We start from the raw sequence: 22253 nt of genomic DNA on the forward strand, positions 1-22253 counted from the left end.
AAGAAGGCCTTGTAATCATTGAAAAAAAATACAAGGAATTCTAAGAATGGTGGCAGTGTTAAGCAAGTGCCCCTGTGTTCAATATAAAGAGGAGAAGACTCACAGATCACTGGGGATTGTGGCTCTCATTGTATGTAGTTCAGACTACTACAGTGATTTACAGCATGCCTGGTTCTAGCTAGTCTTACTGAAACGTCTGCATCCAAAATAAATGGACCACACACACAAATATTAAGGCCAGCCATACACGGTTCAGCTCGTTCAGCAGGAAACGGCCGAGATTCGAACTGTTAATGGGCAAGCTGAATGTAACAAGTTGATCAATGGATCGACTTGGGTACAACCAGCCTGCCGGATTCTCTTGCGATTATCACTAACGGCTGCTATAGCCGCTAGCAATAATCACTGTCTTCTCCTAGCGGGGACGGCTTCCTCTGCCCCCCCCCCCCCCCCCACTCGCTGGGAGAAGACAATGGTCTGGCAGGAGGGATTCCCGCATCAACAATGTCTGTGTTGATGGGGAAATCTAGCAAATTTCTTTCCTGCAACCCATGGCTGTAGGAAAGAAATTAGCTCCGTGTATGGACGGCCTTAGGTATGAAGAATCTTTATTCAAGTAAACCCTTCAGAACCGCGACCTGGTCTGAAGCGCTTTACGCTGTATACTTGATAATTTTACTAAAAGATTCCTGGACATTTGTGTGCCGTACATTTATTGTGGATGGAATTCCCAGCGTTAGTTTGCATTTCTGTTACCTCCTACAAGTCATATTGGGACTTCTGAGATACCTCCATACTTAGGTCCCCAAGATACAGTACCTCTGGAGCCAAAAGCTGGTTTAACCTACCAATGACTATGCTAAAATTTAACATCAGTTACTGGTGGACAAAATTCCTAACAGATTATAAATAAGAGAACAATAAAGTGTTTATTATTAATTGATTCAATCTGAATAAAATATTTTGCGTTAAAAAGAAGTCTGGGGTCCGGTTGATCCTGGAAGCTGAATCAATGTGACTGAAGTAGGAGGGTGATGAGTCTGGCAACAATATGAACGTTCAGGCTATTCCCGAGCAGCCGATACCGCTGTTTTGATGTTATTTTATCTGGAAAACCTAAGAGGACATAAAAGGCATTCAATTAAATGATGCTGGTTGTTAAATACTGTTAACATGTGCATTAAAATATGAGAACAAATAACTGTACTTTGCCGATAATTCAGATTGCGACTGTACGGGTGTTTAAAACAAAAACAGAGAATAAAATCCTTTGCAGCCCCTTATAGCAATGTATGTTTATAATAAACCTTTCTGTTTTGTTCTTTTCAGAACACATGCAATCTTTTTTTTTCTTTTTAATAAAGAAATCAATTTTTTCTATGCCTCAACTTCTGCAGCATCTCCAAAATACTCCCCTTCCTAACCAACGACACCACAAAATGTCTAATTCACTCCCTGGTCATCTCTCACCTCCACTACTGCAACTCGCTCCTCATTGCTTTGCCTTTACATAGGCTATACTCCTTTCAGTCCACTATGAATGCTGCTGCCAGACTCATCCACCTTACCAACCGTTCAGTGTCTGCTACTCCTCTCTGCCAATCGCTTCAATGGCTGCCACTTACCCAATTAATCAAATTCAGAATACTAGCAATAACTTACAAAGCCATCCACAACTCGACTCCCAGCTACATCACTAACCTAGGCTCAAAATACCAACCAAATATGTCTCTTTGTTCCACCCAAGACCTCCTGCTCTCTAGCTCCCTCATCACCTCCCCCTGTGCTCGCCTCCAGGACTTTTCCTGAGCCTCTCCCATGCTCTGGAACTCCCTACCCCAATCTGTCAGGCTATCTCCTACTCTATCCACTTTTAGTCCATCCCTGAAAATAACCTTGGCACCGAGGGGCTGCATATTTGCATGCAATAGCGCTGATAGAGCTGTGCTGAGTGCATGCACCCTGCACGCTCCCGACACAGTTATCGGTGGCTAACAGAAAGCTCCTTGAGAACGGGAGATTTCTAATCATGTGGCACCATGACAGCCATTTATGGTGGTTACATGACCATAAGCCCTGTTCCATCTCCTGGCATTCTAAACCCCTAAAGGGCCAGCAGGCGCTGGCTCTAAGGGGTTAACTACTTCCAGTCCAGGCCTTTTCTGGCACTTTTTGTTCACATGTAACAATCAGTATTTTTTGCTAGAAAATTTCTTAGAACCCCCCAAACATTATATATATATATATATATATATATATATATATATATATATATATATATATATATATATATATATATATATATTATTTTTTTTTTTTTTCTTAAAGCAGAGGCCCTAGAGAATAGATTGGGGAGTTTTGTAATTTGTCATGTCACACGGTATTTGCACAGCGTTTTTTTAAACGCAATTTTTTGGGGAAAAAATAGGATTTTTGTACTTACCGTAAAATCCATTTCTCTGAGTTAATTGACGGATACAGTGGTCCATATTCAGAACCATAGGAATATATCACCCCCTACAGGAGTAGGACACTAGGCAGAAAAAAAGACTTGGCTACGCTATGGGCAGTCCTAGCTGGTAAACATCCCAATCTTTGCTATAGGCCTTCAGTGTAATAACAAGCAGTATCAGAAGTATGAAAACTCCATAGAGGGGTGGGTGCTGTGTCCGTCAATAAACCCAGAGAAAAGGATTTTAGGGTAAGTACAGAAATCCTATTTTCTCTTTCGTTCATTGACGGACACAGTGCTCCATATTCAGAACCATAGGGACATCCCCAAGCAGTGGCAAACATGAGGGGTGGGGCAAAAAAATTCCAAGGCTAAACACAAGAGCCAACCAGGCAACAGGAGCTCAACAAAAAACAACTGGAGCCCAACCTAAACAATACACCCCCAAAGAGGGAACAGACCTTCTAAACAGCAACCTGCAATACCTTGCGGCCAAAAGAAGCATTCGCAGATGCCACAACATTCACTTTGTAGAATATAGTGAAAGAGTGCACCGAGGACCAAGTGGCTGCCTTGCAAACCTGCGGAGTAGAGTGCGCTGTTACAGGGAAAGAAGGAACCTGACCCTTAACAGAATAGGCTTGAGTCGCTATCTGTCTGATTCATCTGGAAATGGTCGCAGAAGAAGCAGGCAGCCCTTTTCTTGGCCCGTCTGCATACACAAACACTGAGTCTGAACTCTGAAAAGACTCCCTGGCTGCCAGATACACCCGAATCGCCCAAAGCACATCCAGGGCATGCAATGCAATTTTCTTAGAATGTGTGGGTCTGGGACACAGGGAAGACAACACAATGTCTTCATTCAAATGGAAGTCAGAGACCACCTTAGGAAAGAATGTCTGGCCTTGACGAGGAACCACCTTATCTTTGTGGACCACCAGATAAGGGGCACGACAAGATAATGCTGCCAGTTCCGAACCCTGTGAGCAGAGGTGATGGCCACCGAAAAGGCTACCTACTGAGACAGGGTAAGCAGGGGAATCTCCTGAATATTCTCAAAGGGAGGCTTCTGAAGAACTGAGAGCACCAAGTTCAAATCACATGGCGTTAGAAGAGACCGTACCGGTGGAGTCAGATATTGATCCCCTTAAATAAAAGTACGCACCAATGAGTGCATGATCAGGGGTCCCTGAAAGAAGACTGCCAAGGCAGATACCTGGCCCTTGATGGTACTCTAGGCCAATGTCTGCTCAACACCTCCATGAAGGAAAGTCAAAATTCGAGCCATCAAAAAAGGACGGCGGTGAACACCGATAGACTCACACCATGAAATGTACGCTTTCCAAGTACAATGGTAAATCTTCCTAGAGGTAGACTTCCTAGACTTCAGCAGTGTCGGAATCACCGACCCCGGCAATCCTCTATTCTTCAGCACTTGGCTTTAAGCGGTGGGCGGTTGCCAGCAGCATCCCTGTATAACCACCAAAAGTAGTTAAAGAATAAAGAAGCCTATCCTGCCTCCACTTAACAACTGTAGTATTATTTTTTCCATCAGCTCATCCCTTGCAGTTATTACCTCTTGTATCACTTAACCCTCCCTTTTAGATTACAAGCTCTAACTAGCAGGGCCCTCTGATTCCTACTGTATTAAACTGTATTGTAACGGTACTGTCTGCCCTCATGTTGTAAACTGCTGCACAAACTGTTGGCGCTATATAAATCCTGTATAATAATATCTGCTAAGAGCAGTCATCATGAGGTACTTTAGTTCAGTGAGTTTGCACTGCATATGGCGCAATACTTTACAGCTAAGGCCATCTACAGCTCAAGTTAATAATGTCTGGACCCAGATATGGCTCAGCTTTCCACAGTGGGATAATATATTACTTAAACCACACTAAAAGGTTTGGCTCAACAATCTAGAAGTTGCTGCAATAATGCCTGAACTACTTGATACCAAATCTGTTACAAAAATGCTAAATCAAGTGATTATTCTAAATTAACTACCGTGCTTGCGTGTGAAAGGCTGTTCGCCCCCATCCTGCACCTTCCCAATGGCCAGTAAAACAATAGACTATAGTTATGGGCCAAACATTCAGGCAGGCCCTAGATGGTGGAAGGAAGAATCCATATTTACATATTAGCTCTGAGGCTCTTAAGGAGCTTGAGAAGGTGATTGAAGGTATGTGCATACAGTGAGGAAAAAACGTATTTGATCCCCTGCTGATTTTGTACGTTTGCTCACTGACAAAGAAATGATCAGTCTATAATTTTAAAGGTAGGGTTTTTTTTTTTTTTTACAGTGAGAGACAGAACAACAACAAAAAAATCCAGGAAAACACATTTCAAAAAAGTTATAAATTGGTTTGCATTTTAATAAGTAAAATAAGTATTTGACCCCTTCACAAAACATAACTTAGTACTTGGTGGCAAAACCCTTGTTGGCAATCACAGAGGACAGAGGTTTCTTGTAGTTGGCCACCAGGTTTGCACACATCTCATGAGGGATTTTGTCCCACTCCTTTTTGCAGATCCTCTCCAAGTCATTAAGGTTTTGAGGCTGACGTCTGGTAACTCGAACCTTCAGCTCCCTTCACATATTTTCTATGGGATTAAGATCTGGAGACTGGCTAGGCCACTTCAGGACCTTAATGTGCTTTTTCTTGAACCACTCCTTTGTTGCCTTGGATGTGTGTTTTGGGTCATTATCATTCTGGAATACCCATACCCATTTTCAATGCCCTGGGTGAGGGAAGGAGGTTCTCACCCAAGATATGACGATACATGTCCCCGTTCATCGTCACTTTGATGCGGTGAAGTTGCCCTGTCCCCATAACTGAAAAACACCCCCAAAACATAATGTTTCCACCTCTATGTTTGACGGTGGGGATGGTGTTCTTGGGGTCATAGGCAGCATTCCTCCTCCTCCAAACACAGCAAGTTGAGTTGATGCCAAAGAGTTTGATTTTGGTCTCATCTGACCACAACACTTTCACTCAGTTCTCCTCTGAATCATTCAGATGTTCAATAGCAAACTTCAGATGGGCCTTTACATGTGCTTTCTTGAGCACGGGGACCTTGCGGGCGCTGCAGGATTTTAGTCCTTCACGGCATAGTATGTTTACCAACTGTTTTCTTGGTGACTATGGTCCCAGCTGCCTTGAGAAGATTCTCCCGTGTAGTTCTGGGCTGATTTCTCGCCATTCTCATGATCATTGAAACTCCACGAGGTGAGATCTTGCATGGAGCCCCAGACCGAGGGAGATTAACAGTTATTATGTGTTTCTTCCATTTGCGAGTAATCGCACCAACTGTTGTCACCCTCTCACCAAGCTGCTTGCCGCTGGTGTTGTAGCCCATTCCAGCCTTATGTAGATCTACAATCTTGTCCCTGACATCCTTGGACAGCTCTTTAGTCTTGGCCATGGTGAAGAGATTGGAATCTGATTGCTTCTGTGGACAGGTGTCATTTATAGAGGTAACAAGCTGTGATTAGAAGCACTCCCTTCCAAATACTGCCTGCTGTCTGGAGTACTAGTGAACATCAACAATGGTAATGTCAACCCCTGGATTTCACTATATCTTATATAATTAAAGTACCATACTGCCCATCAGTTTATAGTAGGAGGCAACATAAAGCCTTATTTTTGAGTTACCTACCTTTTCTTATATTTTTACACACCAGCTGAAGAGACCATGTACATTGCAGATAAAAGCACAGACAAGTCAAGCATTTAAATGTTTGCTTGCAGTATTTTTTCCTTTCGTCATTTATTTTCTTTTATTCACTTGCAATGTGCCTTTGAACTTGCTAGAATTGTTGGCTTCTTCAGGAAAGTTTATTTCCTAGCACAGCTCTCTCCTCCTCTCATCATAGTCCTCTCCTCTTCTGGGAAGGTCTAATTACTATCTGTGCTGGCCCAACTACTCCACCCATTGCCTCTGAACATAACCTTTTATGTTGCAGTTCAGGGAGTACATGGTTTAAAACACGACCGAATCAGCAGAGACCGAATTTCGATCTATGTATGGACAGGCTGGTTGTACAGAAGTCAATCTACAGATCAACTTCTGTACAACCAGCCTGTTGGAATATTTCCGCACAATCAATCAGTGGCGCTGACTGAAGCTGGCAGCACTGATCAGTGTATTCAGATAGTGGGGAAGTCTCCTTGCTGTCAGAATAAAATACCTCAGTGGAAGTGAGTCCCCTATCCACATCGAGTGTGTGGATGGGGGGAATCACTTGAAGACCAGGCCTATTTCTGACACTTGTTTACAAGTAAAAATCAGTATGTTAAAAAAAAAATAAATAAAAAAAAAAAAAATCAGTATGTTTTGCTAGAAAATTTCTTAGAACCCCCAAACATTATATATTATTTTTTAACAGAGACCCTAGAGAATATATTTGAGATCATTGCAATACTTTATGTCACACCGTCTTTGCAAAGCGGTCTTATAAACGCAATTTTCTTGTAAAAAATATACTTTTTTTTAAAAATGAGAAAACAGTAACGTTAGCCCAATTTTTTTCTATAATGTGAAAGATAAAGTTACGCCGAGTAAATAGATACCCAACATGTAATGCTTCAAAATTGCGCATGCTGGTGGAATGGCGACAAACATTGGTACTTAAAAATCTCCATAGGCGACGCTTTAAAAATTTCTACAGGTTACCAGTTTAGAGTTACAGAGGGGATCTAGGGCTAGATTTTTTTTCTCTCGCTCTAACAATCGCGGTGATACCTCACATGAGTGGTTTAAACACTGTTTGCATATGTGGGTACAACTCGCAAATGCGTTCGCTTCTGTGTGCGAGCTGGGAGGGACTTTACTTTTTTTTTTCTCATTTATTTTACCTTTTATTTTTACGCTGTCCCTTTGAAAAAAAACGGAATTTTTGTAAAATCTTACCTGTAAAATTCCTTTCTCTGAGTCCTCCGACAGTCGCCGCCTCTTCATATTCGTCACATATGGGGTATTAGACTTTGCTCCGAAGGAGTAGCTAGGCAACAGAATATGTTAACAATAAAGCTTTAACATATCCCACCCTCAAGGGGTGGTCCCCTCAGTCAATACCCTCCTACTTCCTGCAACCATATCTCAGTTTTAGTGGAATAGCAGTAGAGTATACATTCAAACCCCAAAAGAGGGGCGGGGGCGGCGACTGTCGGAGGACTCAGAGAAAGGAATTTTACAGGTAAGATTTTACAAAAATTCCGTTTTCTCTTACGTCCTCCGACAGTCGCCGCCTCTTCATATTCGTCACATATGGGGACGTCCCAAAGCAGTGCAAACATGAGGGGTGGGAAACGCATCCGCGCCGAAAGGCAACGCAGTCTCCACATCAAAGAAAGGAACCTTACCAAAGGAAGGAAACCAGCTGGGCAACAGCAAAAATAAGTGCTCAACAGGAGCAACAACCCAGGAAAAGACAAAAAAACCAGGGGATACAAAAAACTATCCCAACAGCCAGGAGTCCCCAACAAGGGACCCTATGGAACAGCCGCACTAAGAACCTTGCGGCCAAAGGAAGCATCCGCCGATGCCTGAACATCTACTTTGTAGAATTTTGTGAAAGTGTGTACGGTCGACCAAGTCGCCGCCTTACACACCTGGGCTACAGAAGCCCCATGACGGCAGGCCCAAGACGTACTCAGTGATCTAGTAGAGTGCGCCTTCACAGGCACAGGGGGAACCTTCCCCTGCAAGGCATAGGCCTGTTCAATGGTCTGCCTGATCCATTTGGCAATGGTAGAGGCGGAAGCCGCCATGCCCTTCCGAGGACCCTCTGGAAGAACAAACAAGGAGTCAGTCTTACGAAAAGACTCAGTCGATTTAAGGTAAACCCTTATCGCCCGAACAACATCCAGAGAGTGCAATCTCACCTCCTTCGGATGTTTAGGCTTCGTGCACAACGAAGGCAAAACAATATCCTCGTTAAGATGGAATTCCGAAACTCGTTTCGGTAGAAAAGAAGGATTAGGTCGCAAGACCACCTTATCCAAATGAACAACCAGGTACGGAGACTTGCAGGACAAAGCCGCCAGTTCCGACACTCTGCGAGCCGAAGTGATCGCCACCAAAAAGGCGACCTTTTTGGACAACATAGACAACGAGATCTCCCTGATCTGTTCAAAAGGAGCACGTTGTAACACAGATAGAACTAGATTCAAGTCCCAAGGGGGCAAAGGATCCCTCCTAGGAGGAACCAGATGCCGCACACCCTGAATAAAAGTGCCAACCAAGGAGTTGGAAGCCACGGGACGTTGAAACAGAACGGCCCGCGCCGACACCTGACCCTTAATCGTAGCCAGCGCCAAACGCTGATCGACACCCGTCTGAAGGAAAGACAGCACACGGGAAACCGAGTACGTGCGGGGTGAAAACCCCCTGGACTCACACCAGGCAAAATAGGCCTTCCAAGTACGGTAATAAACCTTCCCCGAGGAAGACTTCCTCGCGTTGATCAAAGTATGAACGACCTCTGGAGAGAGACCCTTCTCCTTCAGGACCTCGGTCTCAACAGCCAGGCCGTCAAAGCCAGCGACTGTAAAGCAGGATGATAAATCGGTCCTTGAGACAGTAGATCGTCTCGAAGAGGCAGACGCCAAGGAGCGTCGACCGCCAGATTCACGAGGTCTGCGTACCAGGACCGGCGAGGCCAGTCCGGTGCCACAAGAATCACCGTGCTGCGTTCCGAGTGCAACCTGCGAAGGAACCTGGACAGCAACTGAATCGGTGGAAACGCGTACATCAGCCTGTACTGATGCCACGGGGCCACTAACGCGTCCGACGCGTCTGCCCGAGGGTCGCGCGTCCTTGCCACGAACCTCTTCACCTTGTAGTTGAGGCGAGACGCGAACAGGTCCACATCTGGAAGACCCCACTTCGCGCACAACATCTGGAAGACAGCCGGGTGGAGAGACCATTCCCCCTGATCCAGGGTCTGGCGACTCAGATAGTCCGCCTGCCAGTTCTCCACTCCCGGAATGTGAACCGCCGTTATCGCCGGGACATGAGTCTCGGCCCAAGACAGAATGTCGGCCACTTCTCGAGCCGCTCGGGCACTCCTGGTGCCCCCTTGGTGGTTGATGTAGGCCACCGCCGTGGCATTGTCCGTCTGCACCCGAACCGGGCAGCCCTGCAGCCGGTCCGTCCAGCGATGAAGACAGAGCCTTATCGCACGCAATTCCAGAATGTTGATCGGAAGGGAAGACTCCCCCTCCGACCAGGTCCCCTGGGCGGACAGAACGCCCAGAACACCACCCCAGCCCGACAGGCTGGCATCCGTGGTGATTATCGTCCACGAGATCGGACGAAACGACTTGCCCCCGGACACCAACGGGGACTGGAGCCACCACAGAAGGTTTTCCCTGGTGCGATGACTCAACGAGATCTGAAGATCCAGAGATTGAGGTCGCCCGTCCCACCTGGACAGGATCTCCGCTTGGAGACCCCGCGTGTGAAACTGCGCGAAAGGAATCGCCTCGAAGGCCGAGACCATCAATCCCAGACATCTCATACCCGTCCGCAGAGACGAGTGTGGAACTTCCCTGAGGGACCTGACTTTCTCCTGAAGAGTCCTGAGTTTGTCTTCCGGCAGGAAGACCTTCGCCTGCACCGAGTCCAGTATCATTCCCAGATAGGGGAGACGAACCGACGGACTCAGTGTCGACTTTGGAACATTTATCGTCCAACCGAACTCCTGCAGAGTTTGCATTGTGACAGACAGGTCCTTCTCCAGACCCTGTCTGGTCGCAGACCGAACCAGAATGTCGTCCAGATACCCCAGGACAGAAATGCCCTGGGCTCTCAATAATGCCAGAACCGGTGCAAGCACCTTGGTGAAGACCCGCGGAGCCGAGGCGAGCCCAAAGGGCAACGCCACAAACTGGTAGTGATCCTCCGCAATGGCAAATCGAAGGTACTTCTGATGACCCTCGAATATGGGGATGTGAAGGTACGCATCCTTCAAATCGATGGAGGCCATGAATTCCCCCGGAACCAGGGCAGCCACCACCGAGCGCAGGGATTCCATGCGGAACTTGCGAACTCGCACAGAGCGGTTCAGAGCTCTCAAGTCCAGAATCGGACGAACCTTGCCCTCCTTCCTGGGCACGGTGAACAGATTGGAATAAAACCCCCGAAATCTGTCCCGATGAGGCACCGGAACCACCACTCCCTGAGCCCTCAGGTCCCGCACCGCCAGGTGCAGATCCCGCAGGCGCTCTGGAGACAGTTGAAGATTTGAGGGAAAAAATCTGCTCTCCGGCCGAGAGAGAAACTCGATCTTGTAACCAGATCGAACGATTTCCAGAACCCATCTGTCCCTCACACGGGCCAACCAGGGCTGAAGAAAACCGAGCAAGCGTCCCCCCACCCCAAAACTGGGTGAGGGCGCCCCTTCAGGCCGAACTGTTATGGGCCGCAGGTCCGGATTGACCGGACTTCTGTTTCCCAGACCAGGGCTTCTTCTGAGAGCCTTGGCCCTTGAACGGTTTGCCCTTGTAGTGCGGCCGAAAGGCACGAAAGGACCCCTGAGGGGGCCGAAAATGAGCATGCTTCTTCCCAGAAGCCCCCTTAGCCTTGGGGAAATGGGGCAAGAGAGTGCTCTTACCCCCGGTAATCCCCTTAATCAACACATCCAGGGACTCCCCAAAAAGGCGAGACCCATCATAAGGCAGATTGGCTAAGGTTTTACGTGAAGATTGGTCCACCGACCAACATTTCAACCAAACCAGGCGGCGAGACAACACCGCCACGCTGTGCACACGCGCGGCCAACGGAATCAGGTCCAGGTCCGCATCACACAGATACATGACACCCTGGTGGATCTGATCCACCATATCCAGGGTCGCCGCCGAGGCCGAATCGGCCACTAGGACGCGCCTAAGCATCTGCGTCCAACTTGCGATCGCCTGGGCCGCCATGAGAGAAGCAAACAGAGCCTTAAGCATAGAACCCGTAACAGAATAAGTATGACGGGCAAGAGACTCCAGTCTCCTATCCGTGGCATCACGGAAAACAGGGGATCCCTCTGCAGGGATCGCAGTGGCTTTGTTCAAAACCGCAATAGCATGATCCACTGGCGGAGGCACACACCACCGTTCATCAGTGGCAGGCGAGAAAGGATAACGCAGCTTAAATTTACTTGGTACCGCAAAAGGCTTGCGCAAATCGCGCCATTGGTCCTTAACAGCGCGCTGAAAATCAGCATTGCAGGGAAAAACCTGCGGCGTCCTGCGTTTTCTCTGCGTCCCATAAGCCGCCAAGGCAGCTGGGGGACACACCTCGTCCTGCAAACGTAGCGTCTGCTTAATGGAAGCAATCAACTCATCCATGATTGCAAGCTCTTCAGGCGAGCCAGGGGGAGAATTATCAACCCCCTCAACTTCAGCCTCTACCTCAGACCCCACTAGATCAAGAGAGGAGCGGGACCCCGATAGGGGGGTCCCCGCCAGAACAGCCCCATCACCTTCACCCTCAGAATCAGAGGACAGAGCAACACTGGGCCGTTTAGTAGATTGAGCAGCCACCAGCATTTGCACCTGTGCAGCAAGGCCAGCCACAATAGTGGCTAAATCCCCCCCTGGGGGGGAAACAGCGGTCCCCTGGCTTTCCACCAATACTGTGGGAAACTTGCCCTCCTGAGAATCCATTGCCCCTGTATGCCAGACAACCAAGGGTTAACTGCCCCCTTACAGCAAGCGCGGCAAGCGCAGCCCACCGCACCACACTCAGGCACAATGAGACCCCCACAGGGAATATACAGACTGAATACAGGCAATGGAACACAGGAATAGAAGGATAAAACCTGAGGAGACTCCGCTGCTGCTGCTGCCTCGATCGGTGCTTCCAGGAGAGAGGAAGTGATGCTGCCAGGGCGCTCTATGTAAGCCTATGGAGGCTACAAGAAAATGGCCGCCGTGCATGTAAACCATGCGGCCGGAGCGGGCGCCGGTAAAATGGCGTCGTTTGGCGCCGAAATCGCCGCTCCACAGTGCATAAAATCACACACAATATTATCCCATTATATGGATACATGTTAGATCGCCGCAGCGATCGCTGTATATGCCCCAACATGCCATTAAAAACATGCCCCACAGCACACAGCTCCTCACACTGCCCAGCCTGACATACTCAGTGTCATACAGCTCCCCCCCCCCCCCCTTGCAGCCCACAGCATGCAGCCGAGAGATAGGGAGACAAGCAGTGTGATTAAAGGCAGGTTACACAGTCCCAGACTGAGACCCCCCCCAGACAGACAGGTCCCCACATAGATACACTTACCTCACATGGCGTGGGGAACCCGCACAGGCGAACAAGCCGCTGCACATGAGGCAGGGAGAGTCGCAATTCAAGACGCACACAATGGCGGTTCAGAAACCGCACAGCGTCCGGTGAGGTAGCCACCTCACCAATCATCCCTGCACCGAACAGGGATGGGTCGTTCACTGTGCCAGGAGCGTTACCTGGCTGAACGCTCGATGGCAGACTGGGAAGCCACTGACCCACGACCTGCGACCAGGGGGATCAGCCCGAGACCCAGTCCGCATGATCCTCTTCATCCGAAGAACTAACTAATGCTGACAAAAATAACAGCTAAGTAAAGGTAGAGAGAAAACTCAAACAAAATATCAAAAAGAAGAAAGAGTCTGGGACAAAAAGTCCCAGCACAGAGAGAGCCAGCCACTCCTGACAAGCTAGACATTAAAACTGAGATATGGTTGCAGGAAGTAGGAGGGTATTGACTGAGGGGACCACCCCTTGAGGGTGGGATATGTTAAAGCTTTATTGTTAACATATTCTGTTGCCTAGCTACTCCTTCGGAGCAAAGTCTAATACCCCATATGTGACGAATATGAAGAGGCGGCGACTGTCGGAGGACGTAAGAGAAAAATGTTTTTGATCACTTTTATTCCTATTAAAAGAAATGTAAACATCCCTTGTAATTTAATTAAGCAGGACAAGTCTGTGACATCTGGGGTAAAAAAAAAATGAAAAAAAATGGGCCCTTAAGGCCCTTGGGAGGAAGCGACGTATGACGTTGCTCTGGTCCTCCAAGGTCATAGAGTCGAGTGGGGGCCATATTGCCCTGACTCGACTTCCTGCCTGGGACATGGATGGACCAGATTGTTTTCCCCGCTACTGACGGCTCCAGTAAGTAGGGAAAACCACCAGAAAGCAGCAGGAGGGGATGAGTTTGGGGATGGCCCCTTCCTGTTCCAACATAACTGTGCACCAGTGCACAAAGCAAGGTCCATAAAGACATGGATGGGCGATTTTGGGGTGGAGGAACTTGACTGACCTGCACAAAGTCCTGACCTCAACCCGATAAAACACCTTTGGGATGAATTAGAGCGCAGACTGCCAGCCAGGCATTCTTGTCCAACACCAGTGCCTGACCTCACAAATGCGCTTCTGGAAGAATGGTCAAACATTCCCATAGACACACTCCTAAACCTTGTGGACAGCCTTCCCAGAAGAGTTGAAGCTGTTACAGCTGCAAAGAGTGGGCCAACTCAATATTGAACCCAATGGACTAAGACTGGGATGCCATTACAGTTAATGTGCGTGCAAAGGCAGGCGTCCCAATACTTTTGATAATATAGTGCATTTTCTTTGCTGTTTACGACACATACCAAAATCAGCTGGGAATCCGTGAAGATTTGCAATTTCTCTCGGTGTGAAGTATCTCAGTTTCATTGTGGAAAGTTTAGCCAGTTTCTCCTCGTCAGACAATGTTTCCAGTGATTTATACACAGAGCTGATCTGCATCACAATACAGAAAAAGAAACGTGAGGGCCCAAAAGCCCATAAATTAAATTAATAAAGAACATAAAGCGATTATTTCAGTTGTCCTCAGATCTGGCTCCAGTTTACAATAACACAGTTCTTTTTCTGCTTTGACAAGCATCATTCAGATTATTATGTCAACGTTCTCCCAATAAATGTTCCCCGGCCATCTAGTAGACACAGAGTTTGTGAAAAGCACAAAGACATTTTCCTGCCCACTTGGCTGAACATTTAACTCATCCACTTAATGAGAGTCCCATTGTTTAGAAGCAATAAAGCGTACAGTGACAGACAGGCCCCGGCTGCCAGCATGCTTGCTATATAAAGCTGTCACTAGCCGATCAGTTATGATCGCCGGGATTTCATGAAGGCTTATGATTTTTATCAACCAAACAACCTCTTCTACTGAAAAAGCCTTCTAGCACCAAGGGCTGCTCAATGCAGAGTGGGAAAACAATGCTTTTATATTTCTTCATAAAAATAAAGAGCAGCAGTAGTTAACATTTTTTACAGATGATCAATTAAAAGAACCGTAGACTACAGAGAGAAATTCCACATTCCAACCATTTAAAACATAAAAAATCATGAAAAAACACACATCTTTTCTAAATTGATCCATATTAGTAAAAAAAATAAAATAAAATGATACTGTAGGTAAAAAGTATACATTTTATTCTCTTATTTGTCCTGTTTACACTGACATTAAAACTATGATTCTGGAGTACATTTCAAAGGTTTTTACAAATCTTTTTTTTTTTTTATTAATGTTGCAGTATTTTTTTAAATGTAAAACACACAAAAAAAAAAGATTCAACAAAATGAAAAAAAAATAAATAAATAAATAAATAAAATATTAACAAACATGAAAAAGTTTGAACATTATTGGTTAAAAACAATTAGTAAAGGGAAAAGGGGAATAAGAAGTTAAAGCTGTATTAAACCCAAAAGCAAACATTTATTATATTGCAGTTTATCATTTCTTAGAAGCGATGGCTGTATTCGTTTTCTTTCCTTTATTTTTCCCAGGTAATCTGACTAGTAAGTCTGCTGTTTTTCAACAGAAAAAGCCATCTTGCAGATATAGAAATCAGTGGGTTGAGACAAACAATTTACCACTGACAGGGCTGCTTACAATGGTCAGCTTTTATTCATATAGTTAAAACCTTTACCCCAAAAGGAAAAACAACTGCTACTGTAACTGCTATAAAAGCTTAATTAGCTGGATTTTGTCTTCAATTTGTGTATCTAAATCTGCTAGTATTTCTAACACTCACCAGCCCCCAGACTGACAATGCTGCTATCTAAAGGTGTCTCAGTTACTCCTTCATCCACAGTCTAGTCACCCTAATTCAGTAGGTGTGTTACTGGCTAGATAACTAGATGAAAACAGAGGGAAAATAAGCCCAAAAAAAAGAAAACCAATGCAGCCACCATATCTAATGACTGGTAAGCTGCATCATATTACATTTTTGGTTTTGGGTTTAATACCGATTTAATTAAGCTGATTAGGGGAAACCGAGAGTTAATAAGGAATTAAATGGGAATTAATTTTATTTAAAAAAAAAAAAAAGTTTACTTTACATTTTGTCAGGGTGCTTTATCCTCCCTGGCGGTCTGATTATGTCAGGATTTCTGTGCTAAAAGCGGTACATTCTTTTGCATGGAAATCTGTTGTTTTATATTTTAAAACTCACCTTCCTCTGCGATCCCCTGCCATCCTCCCCCGCCGTCCTCCTGCTGTGTGCTCGGCCGATGCCAGGACCTGTCTTCCAGTTCCCTTCCCTGCGAGCGTTGCGACGCAGGGGGGTGGAACCGGCGGCAATTTAAAAAATGTAAATACACTAAATGACATGACACAAAGCTGTGAACGGATTACACTGTATCATGCCATTTCAGCACAGGATTGCACCTGGTGACTTTTCCAGCGCCCTGCCTGTGCTTTTCCAGTGCTTTGTGCCTGGAAAATTGAGAACGACCATGGCGTCCAAAAAGCGTTCTTTTTGCGCAAAAGCGCTTTTAGGTGAACTGGAAAACAGTGACAGCGAAACAGAGTTACTTGAAGAACTGAGCGATAGCGATTCGTGGGAAAATGCGTCATCAGGTACGGAAAGTGAGGACAGCGACGATTCTGATGTCTCTTTCTGGAACATCGCTCCATTGGAAATTCTGAAGAATCATTTGATATACTTCCCAAATTCCACAAGCGATGTGCCAGGAAGAGACATAAGAATCGTCGCTGTCGTCACTTTCCGTACCTGATGACAAATTTTCCCACGAATCGCTATCGCTCAGTTCAAGTTCTCACACACACAGTATCTCTGTCCGTCCCTTGTCTCTGCTGTCCAGTTTCACAGAAGCCTTAGTATTTTGTGAATGATTTCACAAAATACAAAGGCTTCTGTGAATGGGCAGCACAGGGGAGAGGCTGGCAAAGCAGCTGCTTGCGACTTAGCAGCTTAAGGTGTGGACACCAGAAAGTTTACCATCGTAGCTCCGGAAACTATAGCCATAGCTATCCCTCTGGAGTACCATAAAACTGTCAAATGCAAATTAAAAACATAAGTCCATGTGGCGGCATGCACCTCGTTGGACTGAAAGGATAAGTTCACCTTTGTGAAAAAAATAATGAATGCACATATTTTTGTAGAACAAAATGTGCATTCATTTTTTTTTCCAACAGGAGCCTGGAAAATATTGCACCCTTGATAGTAAAGCACAGGTGCAATGTTGGCTCCTGCAGACATGTCCTCTGACGTTCAGCTCATACATCTTAAAGCCAGAGAACATGTCAGTGGCTACAAGAGCACTCACCAGCAGCTTGGCAACCCGTTGAGACTACAATTCCATCAGCCACGGTGGAAGATGGTACTTGTAGTTTTAATCATCTACAGGAAACTGTGAATGAATGATGCGGCTGTGTGGGTGGAGCCTCACACTGCCAAGCTCTTTTCAAAATGTGACAGCAGTTGCAGGGAGAAGAATCATCATCCACTGTCACAGGTGAAAGGGGATTGGGGGGAGAGGCGGCAGGAGCTGAAACGTGTTATGTGCTCCACCCTAAAACAGAAGGCCTGTTTTTTGACTGCAGCTTTTACAGCTACTGCATTTACACAGCAATTTGCCATTTTTACAGCCATGATGGGGGAGAGGGACAGAAAGCCAGAGCATATTGCACACAAGCTGTGTACTTCAGTGAAGAACTGATTCATGGAAAAGCTCACCTTTCTCAACATGTTACTTTTTACACCCATATTCGGAGTCTAATATGTAGCATGTTACAGATGCAGTAGCCACAGCCAATCCCCCATTGTGACAGTGAGTGAGGAAACCCCCCCCCCCCTCCCCACTCGCTGTCACAATTTAAGAAAGAAAGAAAGATGTGGCCATGCGGGGCTCCTTCCACCCGGGCCATTTATTTACAGAGATTTGTGAATGTATGAACTACATATACTGACAGCCTTTGCAGCTGTCAGCTTGTAGCTCTCAATGAACTACCAGGGTGCTGTTAAGCACTGTGGTACCGCCTGGAGCATGGCGTCGGGTCACAATTCAAACCCCTATAACTATGTCAGTGGTGCAATCTCTAACCATCTCGTGTAATATGTCTGCAGTCTCTGATAATCTCTTGTTGCAATCCAGCACAGTAAGGGCTGCTGGTGCAATGCTTTACAGGCTCCTAGTAAAAAAAATAAATGCAATTTATTTTACCTGCAAAAAGATGTGAATTATTTATTTTTATTTTACAAGGGTGAACTTATCCTTGAAAGTAAACTTGTGGGCAGCCTATTGACATATTTAACACACTCTTACCAAGAATGAGCTCTCTCTGACATTTGTAGCTACAGGCACTGTGAAAAAAATCATCCTGAAAATTTACAGCAGAAGCACTTTCACTTCCTGCAGCTCAACTCAACCATTTCCCCATCCCAGCAGTGACCTGGCTTACTGCTGTTACCACAGAGCAGGAGCTCAGAAAAAGAAAAGCAGAGGAAGATGTAACGGTTTACTATTCCAACTGGGTCAACTTCACTGTTTCTCTTGTGACTTTTGAGAATTAATTGCTCCTCTGCTTCTGGCGCTACAGAGGTAATTGAGGGAATGTTTAAGAGCCGGTTCACACTACCGCGACCAGAAAGTCGCCCCATGAAGGAGCGACTTTTTAGCTTGACTTGTAAGAGACTTGTGAGAGAGACTTGTAAGAGACTTGTGAGAGAGACTTGTAAGAATCTTGTGAGAGACTTGTGAGAGACTTGTGAGAGAGACTTGTAAGAGACTTGTGAGAGAGACTTGTAAGAGACTTGTGAGAGAGACTTGTAAGAGACTTGTGAGAGAGACTTGTAAGAATCTTGTAAGAATCTTGTGAGAGACTTGTGAGAGACTTGTGGGAGACTTGTGAGAGACTTGTAAGAGACTTAAATGATAGGCGACTTTGTCTGTGGGGAATGCCTGGCTAACCTTTTTCTTCTTCATGGAAAGTCTGATCACAGTCGCTTGAAAATAGATAAGGATTATCTATTTTCTATTAGACTTAAACTTAGAGGCGACTCCCATTGAAGTCTATGTGCACAAGTTGGATAGAGGTCACCTTGAAGTAGTACAGGAACCTTTTCTGAAGTCGGAGCGACTTCAGTAGTGCATATTAAGACGGCTCTCATTCATTTACAATGAATTTGTAATGACAAGAGACTTGGGGCGACTTGAGGGCACACACGTCTTGTCCCAAGTCGGAGTAGTGTGAACCGGCTCTAAAAGCTCATTTAGAACTTAAAAAGTGTGTAAATACAGGACTGTCCATAGCCTTGCCACAAGTTCCCTTTAAAGTGAATCAAAACACCCTATTGTTTTGAAAATGTGCTGCAAACACGTTGCAAACACGCCGCATGCCTACTACAAATGTTCCAAAACACGTGGTGAAAAAAATGTGCCCAGTTCCACTCCAAAAAACGTTCCGGGGCCTTTTGGGGAATTAGTCTTGTGTAGGGCAGCTTATTCAAGTTTATGGGCTGCCATATGCCTTACCACCACAAACACTCAAAAAACACACAAAGAAAAACATGAGCGGGAATGCGAGTTCCCACTGCGCTCGGGTGTGAATGGGGCCCCAGACTCCTGGTACAGCTTGTGAAGTTTACATGCAATGCACCAAATCAGAGCGTCTCTTATCATTTACACAGTGTCCAGTGTAACCATTCCTCGATTCATGTATGGAAATTTACCTCTACATCTGTTGCCATCTGTAAGACAGAACCCGTTCCTTCTACATAATGCCCATATCTAAAAAGAAAGAGGTTCAAAAGTTTAAATTATTTATTTTGTCCTTCATGGAACCATAATAAAATGTTGATTTAGCAATAGCCAATTAGGAACAGAGATTATACAATATTTAATGAAAATGAGCAGCATTATGGGAGATGGATAAAGAGAACTGTCCTGAACAACTGCAGAACAACTCCAATAAGCACTAAAAAACGATTAAATATGCAATGAACACAAACTATACTTTCCACCTTAGAATTACAGATTTGGAACTCCAAAAGTTACTCTTTATCGAATGATACTGTGGGGTTGATTTACACTGGAGAATACAAAATCTGGTGCAGCTTTACATAGAAAACAAACAGAGTCCAGGTTTTTTTGTCAAACCTTAATTGCAGAAGCTGAAGTTAGAAGCGGATTGGTTTCTATGCAGAACTGCAACAGATTTTGTACTCTCCGGTTTTCCAATTCTACTATAATCAAATCAAATCTGAAGTAAAAACACTGGAAAGTGCTACTATCCACACCAACCTAACCTGAAAAAGATGTTCAGAGGTGCACTGCTATTTTTTTTTAACTAAACTTTAAAAAATGAACTGGGTAGATCTATGGATAAAGCAGAAACCCAATAAAAAATAAAAAAAATGCTAAAAAAAACTTATTAATGCAATGTTGACACCAGCCCTCACTTATATCTGCAGTGATTTTTTTTAAATCCAATACGGATTCTCTATAAGGAATACTATATCACAGCTTTATTCCAACTTTTGATTTTTCAAAATAACAAACCGCAGCACTTTTTTGCATCTAAAGCCCCGTACACACGCAACGATTATCGGCCGAACGGTCGTCCGTCTTTTGTCCAGAGTGGTGTTTTGTTGGTTGGAATGTGCCTAGACTGCACACGAATTTTCTCGCCCAACAAAATTCTACTTCAGAAGTGATGTCATGTGTTGGTTTGCTTTCTTTGTGTTCTTTCTTCACTGAGCATGCCCAGTCTTGCTCATAAGATTTTTCCCTGTCGAAATCTGTACTGACTGCACGAAAATCGGCCGTTGTGTTGATGGCCAACAAAAATTTTATAGTCTGCACACCAGATTTTTTTCGGCCGAAAAGTCTGAGTTGGTTGTCGGAAGCATCATACTAACAATCCGAAAATCGGCAGATCGGTCGTCGGACGAAAATTCCCTGCCAATTTTCGACGCGTGTGTACGGGGCTTAAAACTCCCCCCTTCCCAGTCACCCTTTGTCTCCACCCCCTAACCAACTCTGAGCACCATTCCTTTGCTTCACCTCCAACCCACCCTCAAGTAGCATCTCATTTAGAGAATACAGAACCAAGTATCATTTTGTGGTGCTAAGGAATATGTATGGAATTTAATAACAAGAAAAGCAATAAAATAGATCCCCCCCAGCAACAACAGATCTCCCCCAACAACAAAAGACCCCCACAGCAAAATACTTCTCCAGTAACAATAGATACACCCCAGCAGCCAGCATTAGTCGACTCTCCAGCAGCCAGAAACAACTGACCCCTCCCTCCACAGTAGATCTTTCCCAGCTACAACTGACCCCCACCAGCAACAATGGATTCCCTCAGAAACAATAGACCCCCCGCAATAAAATACCCCCAAATAACAATAGATCGACCCCAGCAACAAGAGACCCCCGCCACTAAAAATAGGTCCAACCCCAGCCAGCATCAATAGACCCTCCAGCATAAAGCAACAATAGCTCCCTCCCTCAATAATATATCTCTCTGCGCAACAATAGGCCTCCCCTGCCACAACAGATTCCTCCCCCTGCAACAATAGAACCTCCAGCACACCCCACCACCCCTTGCCATTACAAATATTGAGTGTTGAAGGTACCTAAACTTTGTTCCCCCCACGTTCCCACAGAAAAAAACCCTGGTTTTACATAACACAGTAACATCCAGACACGTAGGACACCCAACGTTACAGGTAATTTGTTCTTCCAATGCAAAAACACCTTTGCACACTGAGACTGACTAGGTTCCTTGTGATGTGAATGTGTCATGTGAAGAAGACACCTGATTGTCTCCTGGTGGTGCTCCTCCTTCTCCCTGTCAGGGTGCTGCTACACCAGAAAGCACAAAGGGCCAATATCGAGTCAATGTCAGGCATTTACATCAGTTGCAAATAAAATAAATGCAATTTTTTTATACTATAATGGAAAGAAAGCTGCGCACAAAGAACAATGAGCTAAAAAAGGCTGCTAGTACAAAGTATATCAAACCAAAAAGACAATGTAAAGATGGTACAGCGCCACTAAATGGAATAACTAACTAAAGGAAAGGAGGTGAACCAATGTCCATAAGTCCATGTGGAGGAAAAGGATTCAAATGCTGAAAATGTAGCCACAGATCCAACAAAATTCTTGCAAATGGAGTTTCTTGGCAGAGATCACACAAACAATAAAGGATGTACCCTTACCAGACAGTTGGACCCCCTGTTAAGGAAGGTCAAACAGGCGTGCGAAGTCAGTCACCAGAAACGAATAGACAACCCAATTCCTCTCCGAACAGCCACAGAACATCCGGATAGGACCATGGAACCGGTAGACCTCAATGGACTCCAGGTGTACATAGGGGATGACCTCCAATAATACAAATGGGGGCGCACATGGTGAAGTATGTACGGATTTTTATTAATAAAAGAAAGGTAGGACAACAACATGGCCGCATTCCAAACGATCTGGGGCATCCTATAAAAGCGTGCTGCAT

General features: G+C 45.4%; 1 protein-coding gene across 1 annotated transcript in view; it reads right to left on the reverse strand.

Annotated features, from left to right (window-relative positions):
* Nucleotides 1-923: 923 nt before the first annotated feature.
* TRDMT1 (tRNA aspartic acid methyltransferase 1) overlaps nucleotides 924-22253 on the reverse strand; it is a 111369-nt gene continuing 90039 nt past the window's right edge. Inside the window, exons 9-11 of the mRNA XM_082259641.1 lie at nucleotides 19468-19525; nucleotides 14098-14227; nucleotides 924-1116 (exon numbers count right to left, since the gene is read on the reverse strand). Coding sequence (XP_082115767.1) covers nucleotides 1010-1116; nucleotides 14098-14227; nucleotides 19468-19525 — 295 coding nt within the window. The 3' untranslated portion in view covers nucleotides 924-1009. The remainder of the gene's footprint in view (nucleotides 1117-14097; nucleotides 14228-19467; nucleotides 19526-22253) is intronic.

The sequence above is a fragment of the Pelophylax lessonae genome (genome assembly GCF_965119305.1).
Source record: "Pelophylax lessonae genome assembly, chromosome: 5".
Classification (NCBI taxonomy): Eukaryota; Metazoa; Chordata; class Amphibia; order Anura; family Ranidae; genus Pelophylax; species Pelophylax lessonae.